The 11,460-nt window shown below is 48.2% G+C and overlaps 1 protein-coding gene across 1 annotated transcript; it reads left to right on the forward strand.

Annotated features, from left to right (window-relative positions):
• The first annotated feature begins 9,605 nt into the window (after window positions 1–9,605).
• LOC145938733 (uncharacterized) lies at window positions 9,606–10,019 on the forward strand. The gene has a single exon (XM_083042486.1). The coding sequence runs from the start codon at window positions 9,606–9,608 to the stop codon at window positions 10,017–10,019; it is 414 nt and encodes a 137-aa protein (XP_082898612.1).
• The last annotated feature ends 1,441 nt before the right edge of the window (window positions 10,020–11,460 follow it).

The following is an 11,460-nucleotide window of genomic DNA, read 5'->3' on the forward strand; positions in this document are numbered from 1 at the left end:
CCATACATCCATGTTAACTAAAAATTTATTAAAAATATCCATTAGATATCCATTAGATATCATATAATGTCCACATATTCACGTCCACTAAATATCTAACAAAGATATCTAGTAGATATCCATTTATTGTCCACATATCCATGTCCACTAAAAATCTAACAAGGATATTTAGTGGATATCCGATTATTGTCCACATATCCACGTCCACTGAATATCTGACAAGAATATCTAGTGGATATCCACATATTCTTCACATATCTACGTTCACTAAAAATCTAACAAGGATATCTAGTGGATATCCGATTATTGTCCACATATCCACGTCCACTGAATATCTGACAAGGATATTTAGTGGATATCCGATTATTGTCCACATATCCACGTCCCCTGAATATCTGACAAGGATATTCATTAGATATTTACATGTTATCTACATAATATCCATGTCCACCAAATAGCTACGAAAGATATTTATTAGAGATCCACGTGTTATCTACATATTCATTTCTTATTCGTAAAAATATTTGCCAGAAATATTTAAGAAGCATATATCCATTATTAATTAGAAATTAAAATCTAAATAGTTATATTTGAATTTTTTTTATATACGTATAGTTAATATTATTATTAACTATTCGATATTTTACATTTTGTATTATGTGCGTAATACGCATACGTTTATCTTCTTGGTGCCTATTATAATTATGATTCTTTATTGGGTGAGTTTATTCACGAGGTGAAAATTACAAAGTGAGCGATTCACTAATAGATTATCTACGATTTCATTCGTCGAAATCTAGTGAATCTCTCACTTTCGTAATTTTTATCTTGCGAGCAAACTCACCCAAAGAACAGTAGCACTCTTATTTGTATTTAGGCGCGTAACTGCAATATACATGTGTGTACATATATATCCCTGAACATGAAAATCCCGATGGTTGTGCGCGCCGCGGCTACTTGTACTTAATACAAAATTGTCTTAAGCAAGCTGAGGCAGTCAGCGCCAAGCCTGACAGAAACGATCGGCGAGGAGGTGACAAAGACTCTTCTAGACTCTTTGTTCCCAGAAGGCAGGACGCACAATCCGAACTATCTGGACCCGAAAGTCGAATGGAACGAGGAGTGGGCCATTTCTACAAGGGAAGTACATGAAATCATACAGCGAAAGGCAGCGAGCAATACTGCTCCCGGGCCGGACGGTATGAAAATCAATATATACAAGCAGTTACCTAAAGAAATGCTGGGCAAACTCACAGAATGCTTCAATGCATGCCTAAGGGAGGGAGTATTCCCTAAGCCGTGAAAGCGCGCTAAGTTAGTGCTGATACCGAAAGGAGGACCAACAACATCGGAAGAAATACCCAAGGTTGGGCCAATATGTCTTCTGAACGAAACGGGCAAAATTTTCGAGAAAGTCATAGTCGAGAGACTTCACAGATGGATGGATAGCGATCCCAGCTACCAACTGTCGGAACACCAGTACGGCTTCAGAGAGAGAAGATCTACGTGCGATGCTCTCTCGAGAGTGGTGAAGACTATTGACAAAGTCAACGGGGAGAGAGGTATAGTGATAGCCATCAGTGTTGACATAGCGAAGGCATTTAATTCGTTACCCTGGAAGCAAATAAGAGGTGCGCTCAAGAGGAAGAAATTTCCGGATTATCTAAGAAAGGTTATCGACCACTACCTGTTTGAGAGAACAGTCGAATATCTGGACCATGAAGATGAATTGGCCACAAGGCCTATGTTAGCGGGGGTACCACAAGGATCCGTCCTAGGACCGACCTTGTGGAATATTACCTATGACAGTGTCCTGCAGGAGGGTACGCAGGAGGGGTGTCGTATCATATGCTATGCTGACGACACCCTGATCCTGGCCTTCGCGGACACGATCGAGAAGGCAAAAGCGAGGGCCAACATGCAGTTGGCCCTCGTTATGAACCGCATCGCCAGACTGGGATTCACAGTCTCCGTCCACAAGACGGAGGCGGTGGTGTTCTACAAAGGGTTGCGAAACCCGGAGAGTCTTCCCACGCTATCGATTAACGGGGAGCAGATTCAGACAGGCAATTCAATGAAGTACCTGGGAGTCGTGCTGGACAGCCGACTCAAATTCATCGATCATCTGGAGTATGTCGAAAAGAAAGCGGCAAAAATTGCAAGATCCTTGGGGAGGCTAATGCCCAACCTTAAAGGACCGAGGGAATCCAGGCGCCGTCTGTACGCGAATGTGATGCTCTCGGTGATTTTGTATGTCGCCCCTATCTGGGGGGAGGCTCTAACCACGAGAAAAATCACCATAAGACTGAATCGTCTTATGAAGACGACTAATATAAGAGTTATTGCGGCATACAGGACAGTATCAATAGAAGCGGCCTCCATCTTAGCGAGAATACCGCCACTGCATTTGCTGGCAAACGCGCGAAAGAGAACCTATGAGCGTATTGCGGACTTGAAGGAGAGGGACGAATGGTCAACAGATGCGGCCAAGGAAATTAAAGTGGCGGAAGACATAATGATGTATCGACAGTGGAGGATATACCTCAACAACCCCAACCTCACAGGATGGCGAGTAAGGGAAGAGGTTCTGCCGGTATATAATAACTGGCTGGATAGACAACACGGGGGAGGGCTCACGTATCGAATGACCCAGATAATAACGGGGCACGGGTGCTTCGCGTCCTATCTACATAGGATAGGGAAAAAGGACGACCCGATATGCGAGCATTGCACTGCTGGCACCGAGGACTCGGCGGACCACACGCTCCTGGCGTGTGAAATATGGATCGAGCAAAGAAGTAATCTACAGGGTACGTTGGAAGAAAACCTATCCCTGGACACAGTGATGCGGGCCATCTGCGAGATGGAGGAGGCCTGGACAGCGTTCAGACAGTTCGCGGAGACCGTCATGATCGCCAAGGAGGCAGTGGAACGGGAACGACAAGCGCAAGAAGCGTTTGCATCCCGAACACAGAATAGGACGGCTACACAGGCCAATCGTCGTCGCAGATGATAGGCGTGACAACGGGGAGGGTTCGATTAAAAATTGGACGACATACAGCGCAAGATGGAATCCTAGATGAGTTACTCGGGATAAACCCGAGCAACACAGACGGGAATAAGGGTACGAGTGCAACGACGTTTATTCGTAAACTCGGGCGTGCGCTCAATGATAAATAGTCCGAGAGCACGGGGGGTGTACTAATCTAGTACAGCAACCGTGGGATTGGAGTACGGCGGAGTAACGCAATGGGAATCGACACAGTTGATCCCAACGGCGTACAAACAAGTACGATACACATAAGGGCACAGAAAGGAAAGATCCGGTAAGGAGGGCGCGGATTTACCGCGACTGGGTTGGGTGCGCAAAAGTAGTGTGAATAACAGTTCTTGCGCATCCAGCCATAACAGAAAGCTAGGGTCAAGCTTGGATCCAGGCCGGGTTTTTAGTGGGTATTGGGAAGACTTCCCGAGTCCCACATAACCCGGGTGGCCGGCCCCCGGGTAGACGTAAATGTCTTTTCCTCGCCCGCGCCAGTCGCAAAAAAAAAAGGATATCCTATGGTTAGGATGAGACTGGTCAGGAAAAAAAAAAGAAAAAAAAAAATTGGGGTTACGATCACTCTTGGTCATGTTGATAGGAGTCAGGATCACGCGTGGCCAGGATAACTAGGGTTAGGATATCTTGTGGTCAGGACGAGTTTGGTCAGGAAAAAAAAAAAAAAATTGAAAATTGAAAATTTTACAAAAATTTTCAATTTTTATTAACAATTTTCAATGTTTCTTTCAATATTTGTAATTTTTCTTTTAAATTTGTCAATTTTTATTTGAAATTTTAAATTTTTCTGGTAAATGTTCAATTTTTTTTTATAAATTTTCAATTTTTATTATAAATTTTTAAATTTGTTTTTCAAATTTTTAATGTTTCGTTCAAATTTTCCCTTTTTTTTTTAATTTTGAAATTTTTCTTTCAAATTTTAAATTTTTCTCTTCGAAATTTGTAAATTTTAAATAAAAATTTTCAATTATCCATGAAATAAAAAAAGAAAAAAAAAGTGGTCTTAACCCGTCATGTTGATAGGGGTCAGGATCACGCGTGGCCAGGATAACTAGTTAGGATATCCTGTGGTCAGGACGAGCTTGGTCCTCTCTCGTGGTGTGTCGCCTTGTCGTGGCGAGAGGGCTTGAAGGCGGCAGTGATGATCCCGGGGAGCCATGCCGGCGGGGACTTCGGTCCCTGGTAGGGTCTCCCAAGCCGGACGGGTCTCTGGGTAAACTGCCGCTGGATCAAGAGCACACCGTTCCCCTTCTGGGAACAAACTCTGCTTCTCTTTTACAGAAGCAGACTGGAGACAGGACCGCTGCCAAGGAAGAGATCTCCAGTGGAAGATGAAGAGGAAGGCTGGTCGCCATGGCGGGTAAGATGGGGCCGGGGAGCGGCGACCTTATCCCAACCATCCATGGGGCCACTCCCGGGATAACCAAGCCGGCGAGCTGCATTGCGGTGCCCGCGTTGTCGGAGGCGCGGGACCCCTGAAAGCCCGTATGGAGTGTCAAACCTCTGTGCGGACCGGAAAGGGGTGGGAGTCATGGCTGGGGTGCGCGTATTCCCCCCAGTCAAAGACATTTGTCCACTCCCCGGGGGAACTTGGGGCCCGGAAGGGATCTGTGGCCGGTCATGTTTCGGGGCAGATCCTGACCGGTGAGGGTATACCCTGGTGGACGGAGCCGCAATGCATCCGGGAGCAAACAAAAATGGAATTTACACTGAATTACGCAATAGACAAGGCAGACAGAGGACCAGAGACTCCACCAATTGATGAGTCAAAGGTAACGGGAAAGGACACATCACTGTGGACGAACATCAAAAAGAAGTTCAGTCCTCCGACCACCACCAAACAGGGGGAAACTACGCAGAATCCCTTCGAAAGAAGGGGATCGGTTCAGAGATCCCCCCCTGGGATAAGAAGGATGGCTACTCAGGAAGACATCGCGGCGGAGACCAAAAAGGTAGGCAAGAGCGATAAGAAGGAGGAGCCCAAGGGAGTTAGTAGGGAAGGACTGATCCCAGTGGTCAAGATAACCAGAGTGGAGGAACTGCCAAAACCACTGAAGATCAGGCTGGAGGACGGAGGCAGGAGAAGAGGGAGTGTTCAATCGGAGGTTATTGAAATAGTACACTCGGAGGAGGATGGGGCGTCATCCGACTCAATGAATTCTGCAGTGTCTCTTAATACAGGAGAAAAAAGGAAGAGAAAGCAAGGAAGACCGGCAACCACTGGACAATATGTAGGATTAGCGGCTGCCAAACAAAAATATCTGCAGATCCAAAAGGAGGAGATGGAGTTGCAAGCCAATAAGGAGATACTCCAGTCCATGAAAGAGGGTATCGAACCGCCAACCACAAGATCCCAAGCGGAGGCGGAAGAAGAAGTGAAGAGGGAACTTGAGGTACTCCTCCCGGGTTGGACCACGGAGGAGATACAAAAAAGGATTATGAAGGAGATGATCGAAGTTGTGTGGCTTACCAAAAAGTCAGAGGGTCTCAAGAGTACATTCAAGAGACCCATCTGGAAGGCGGCTAAGGTAGTCAATATGGCCACGGCCGAGATCATCAGCCGAACCAAAGGAACACGAGGGGGGGGGAGATAAGAACAAGGCAGAGGAGGAACTAAGAACCCAGAATGACAATCTAAGGAAAGAGGCTGTAGACTGCAAGCAGAAGTGGAAACACTTAGGAAAATGGAGCGTATTCCACCCTCCCCTCCCCTCTTGGAACAGAGGACTCCGAGAGGGAAAAAGCAGGAAGTGGACGTGCGAGAAGTAGCGGCGGAACTCTGCTGGCCGGAGATGCCGTCACCAGAGGAGACGGAGTGCCCACCAAGCAAGAGGGTGAAGGACGACGTGATGGAATGGTTCCCAATGCGTATCGAAGCCATGATGGACACGAAGATTTCGGGGTTACGATCGGAAATATCTGGTACCAGGGACAATCAAGAGGACTTACGGGCATCAAGCCTAAATCGGGCACCCAGAAAAAAGAAAGAAAGGAAGAAGAGCACTATCAAGACACCACAGGCGAAGGCGAGGAAAGAAAACGCTCAATCCAGCGTAACACCAGGGACAGCGCAAGCAGTTACAAATAAGAAGAACGCGGCCGAAGCTGTAGCAGAGATAACCCGGGGGAATGAGGAAACCCCATGGACACAAGTGGTGGGCAGGAAGAAAGGTGGAGAAGGAGCATCAAAGCCGAAGGCCAATGAAAATAAGCCAAAGGTTAAGAGCATACCTCCCCCACCGAAAACGGCAGCGATCTCGCTCACCATGCATGAAGGATGCGGGATGGACAGTGCCACGGTGATGCTGGAAGCGAGGAGAGGTATAAATCTGAGCAGTATGGGGATAGAGTCGGTTAATTACAAAAGAGGGATAACTGGCTCTATCATACTGGAGATTACCGGCAATGAGAGGGCGAAGAAAGCGGACCAACTGGCGGAGAAGTTGGACGAGCTACTTGGTAATAGAGGAGTGAAGGTGGCCCGTCCAACAAAGAGAACGGAACTAATGCTAAGGGGTTTCGAGGATTCGATAACGGTGGAGGAAATGGCCTCTGCAATTGCCAAGGAAGGAGGAGGAAGACCCGAGGATGTTAAGACGGGTAAGATCAATAAATCATATAGCGGGATTAACTCGGTATGGGTGTCATGTCCCACAGCGGTGGCCGCCAGGATACTAGAGGGAGGACAAGTACAAATAGGGTGGACGAGGGCTAAGATTGAACGACTGGAAGCTAGGCCCTTACAATGCTTTAGGTGCCTACAGACTGGGCACGTAAGGAGCTCGTGCAGAGAAACAGTGGATCGCAGCGACAAATGTTACCGCTGCGGTAACACGGGGCATAAAGCGAGGGAATGCTCCGCACCGGTCAGCTGTCCGCTGTGCCGGGACCTGGGCAAACCGCACCTGCACCGCCTAGGGAGTGGTAAATGCGTCCCATCAACGGACGGGAAAAAAGGAAGTGGCAATACAGGAGGCCAAAGACAAAGGGACAAGGAATCTCCCAAACCTGCAGGGGAAGAAAGGATGACTGGAGGGAAGAAACCGACGATGGAGGTAGTTGAGGAGTCCATGCAGATCGACATATGATACAAATCCTTCAGGCGAATTTAAATCACTCTCGCGGGGCCCAGGATTTGGTCCTGCAGAGTGCAGCGGAGTGGAGAGCTGGACTCATTGTGGCGGCGGAACCGTATCGAGTCCCTCACAATGAAGACTGGCTGAGCGATGAGGATGATCTGGTGGCCATCATAAGACCGGCGGGAGAGGAACATCCGTGCCGCCTTATAGCAAAGGGGAAGGGATTCGTGGTGGCCAAATGGGGAACATGGAAGATAGCTGGATGCTATATCTCCCCCAACGCCGACCTCGAGCACTTCGAGGAAACACTCGAAGAGTTGGGTAAGAAGATTAGACCATGGATGGCGTCGGAAATGTTGGTGTTGGGTGACTTTAATGCAAAGGCCAGGGCATGGGGGTCACCCAGGACGGATGCGGGGGGAGAAATCCTAGGAGACTGGGCGCTGAACCTTGGCCTAAGCCTTGTGAACAGGGGCAGAGCGCACACTTATGTTCGCCTCCAAGGAGGCTCTGTAATAGACCTAACCTTCACTACAACAACGGCCGTTAGGAGGATTGCCAAGTGGAGGGTCGACACAGAGACGGAGACGCTGTCGGACCACCGCTATATTCGGATAGGCCTCCACTCTCCACGTCACCTGGAAGTGGAGAGTGAATATTTTCCGAGGTGGTCCATGAAACGGATAGAAGTCACAGAGCTCAGGGCGGCGTTAAACGGGGCGCGGACAAAACCCTGTCATGCGGACACGGAACAAGCTGCGAACTGGTGGAGGTCGCAAATGACGATGGCCTGCGACAAAGCAATGCCGAGGACGAGCCGAGTACCCAGTAAAAGGAGAGTCCACTGGTGGACGGAAGAACTCGCGGAACATAGGCTTATATGTGTCTTGACCAGAAGGAGATACACCAGAACGAGAAGAAGAAATAACGTAGCTGCGGAAGAAAGTCTGGAGAAGTGGAGGGAGGCTAAGCGCATTATGAGGGCAGCCATCTGCAAGGCCAAGGCAGCCTCATGGAAAGACCTTATGTCCACCCTCAACGACGATCCATGGGGAAGACCCTACAAACTGGTTATGGGCAAACTGAGGCGGTGGACCCAGCCACTAACGCAGTCCATGGAGCGGGAGACCCTCGAGAGGACCCTGGCCACCCTCTTCCCGGAAGGAGAAAGAGAGAGAGGAGGACGAGGTGAGCCATCCCGGGGGGAGTTGACGGACTTCGAAAGAGTCACCAGAACGGAACTCCACAGAGCCAAGAAGAGGATGGTAGCCAAGAAAGCTCCGGGTCCAGATGGCATTACCAGCGAGGTTTGGGACCTAGCCTTCCCGGTGGTAGAGGAAGAGCTTAGGGCCACCTTTAACCTGTGCCTCGCGATGGGACACGTGCCGTCAGAATGGAAGAGGGCGAGATTGGTGCTAATCCGCAAGGAAGGCAAATCGGAAGACTCCCCATCGGCTTATCGCCCGATCTGTCTGATCAGTGAGATAGGCAAGATGTTCGAGCGTGCGAATCGTGGTGGAGCGCATACAGTCTCACATGCAGCGGAGAGGCCCGGACTTGGCAGAGGTGCAGTACGGCTTTAGGACGGGATGCTCCACCGTGGATGCCATAGCCAGAGTACGGAACATCACGGAGAGAACCGCTGAGAGGGGTGAGGTGTCGCTGGCGATCTCTCTAGACATTAAGAACGCGTTCAACTCCCTCCCGTGGGGTCGAGTCAGGGAAGCGCTGGGGCACTTTAACTTTCCGGCTTATCTGTGGGCAACCATAGATACGTACCTGTCCGATCGGTGGGTTGAGTACCCAACTAGCGAGGGGGTTGTTCAGCGGCGGGCGATAACGGCTGGAGTACCGCAGGGGTCGGTCCTCGGACCCACCTTATGGAATCTAGCGTATGACGCGTTACTTAGGGCGGCACTTCCTACCGGGGTAGATATGGTGTGCTACGCGGACAATACGCTGATCGTAGTTAGGGGACGTGACTGGAGGGATGCGCAAATTAGGGCAGAAGTCGCAACGGGACTCGTGACGGACAGGATCGAGGGGTTGGGTCTCCAAGTCGCGTTTGAGAAAACCGAGGCGATGTGGTTTTGCAGAAACAGGAGGAGACCCCCTGCACAGATGAGTATTCGGGCAGGAAAGGGGTCGGTCAGGGTGAGCTCACAGATTAAATATCTGGGGCTCACTCCTGGAGCTTCGTGGCTCACTTTGAGCGCCTATCCCCTAGGGTGGACAAAATTGTAACTGCCCTCAGCAGACTTCTGCCGAACCTAGGGGGACCGGGGGGAAATGTAAGAAGGCTCCTTCGAGGAGTAGCAGTCTCGGTTGTTATGTACGGTGCCCCGATATGGGCCGTAGAAGCAGAGAAATCGCGGAAGGTTACGGCCATCCTCAAGAGGATCTCGGGCAGGTTAGCTGTCCGAATTATCAGGGGATACCGGACTATATCTCATGAGGCTGCTGGGGTAATGGCAGGGACTCCTCCCCTGATTATGGTGGCGCACAGGTATGCGGCACTTCATAGGGAGGTGAAGCGAGCGACTGAGTGTGGTGAACCCTTCACGAAGAAGGGTAAGGAGGTCCTGAGAATGCGTCTCAGGACAAGGATGTATGAAGTATGGATGGAGAGAATGGATGAAGCCAGGGCGGATGGGCGAGGCATAATTGCCGCTATCCGCCCTGTCTTCAAAGAATGGATCGCGGCAGATGGTGCGAACATGACCTTCCGAACGACGCAGATGCTTTCCGGACACGGGTGCTTCGGGGAGTATTTGTGTCGGATCGGCAAGGAGGGAACCGAGCGATGTCATCACTGCGCAAGGGGGAAAGACTCAGCACAACATACGTTGGAGGTGTGCGAAGCGTGGACTGAGGAAAGATAGATACTCCAAGGAGTAGTAGGTGGGGATCTCACACTACCGTCTGTGATAAGAGCGATGGTGGAGACGAGTGAAAAGTGGTTTGCGTTCAACCACTTTTGCGAATACGTCCTCATGCGAAAAGAGGAAGCGGAGAGAGCGAGAGAGAGCGAGAGAGAGTGCATGAGAGACAGAGGAAGGAAGAGGAGGAGGCGCGCGGCCCCATAACCTATGGAGCCAGCGTCCTTGACAATTCAATTGGAATGCTCATATGTAAGGAATGATTGATGGCAGGAGGAGCTGGAGGACGGGACCGGGTGTCTCCTCCGACCTCTTCCTCTTGGCTGAGTCCTTGCCCTCACCGAGGTATGACGGGCGTTATTATCGCTTGCGATATTCCGCCCTGGGGTTTGGGATAGGGGCACGGGGGTGCCCTACTACCCCACTAAAAACCCCAGGGACGAAGAAGGAGAGGCAGCGTAGCCCTGTCTCTCCTTGTATGAAAGACGATACCGGGATGACGCGTTAGCGAACGTGCAAGTTCCCGGAAGTTATGCTCACGCGGTCCCCGGGGACTTATTACGCGCGCGGTGGCGGCTACCAACTGGGTTTTAGCTGGTATTACTGGGGGCGGCCCTTCTGGCCGTCCCACGAGTCCAGCAGACCCCTCATCTCTCCTCCGAGGTTGAGGACATGCGTAAATGCATTTCCCAGTTACGCAAAAAAAAAAAAAAAAAAAAAGGACGAGCTTGGTCAAGAAAAAAAAAATTGAAAATTTTACAAAAATTTTCAATATTTATTAACAATTTTCAATATTTCTTTCAATATTTGTAATTTTTCTTTTAAATTTGTCAATTTTTATTTGAAATTTTAAATTTTTCTGGAAAATGTTCAATTTATTTTATAAATTTTCAATTTTTTTATAAATTTTTAAATTGGTTTTTCAAATTTTTAATGTTTCGTTCAAATTTTCTCTTTTTGTTTTAATTTTGAAATTTTTCTTTCAAATTTTTGTTTAAAATCTTCAATTTTTCTTCCAAATTTTCATTTTTTCTTAAAATTGTAGCAATTTTTATTAAAAATTTTGAATTTTTCTTGAAAATCTTAAAGAAATCTCTGAATATGGACTGAATTTTGCAAGAAAAATTTAAAAAACTTGAATTTTGGAAATAAAAGTTTCAATTTGTAAAAACTAGATTGTATTTTTAAAGAAATCGGGGAATATCTTGTGAATAATTCGAAAAAAGTTTGAAATTTTCAAAGAAAACTGGGATTTTTCAAAGAAAACTTGAATTTTTCTACAAATCTTGCAATATATTGTGAATCATTCGAGAGAACTTTGAAATTTTCGAACAAAAGTTTGATTTTTCAAAGAAAACTATTTTTCTAAAAATGTTTGATATTAAAATTCAAACTTTTCCCAACGTTCCCCGGGTGTTGGCAAATATCGAAACTTTGACTCGCC

Source organism: Prenolepis imparis, unplaced genomic scaffold (genome assembly GCF_030444845.1).
Source record: "Prenolepis imparis isolate NDT839.2.m4 unplaced genomic scaffold, iyPreImpa1.0 SCAF_7, whole genome shotgun sequence".
Classification (NCBI taxonomy): domain Eukaryota; kingdom Metazoa; phylum Arthropoda; class Insecta; order Hymenoptera; family Formicidae; genus Prenolepis; species Prenolepis imparis.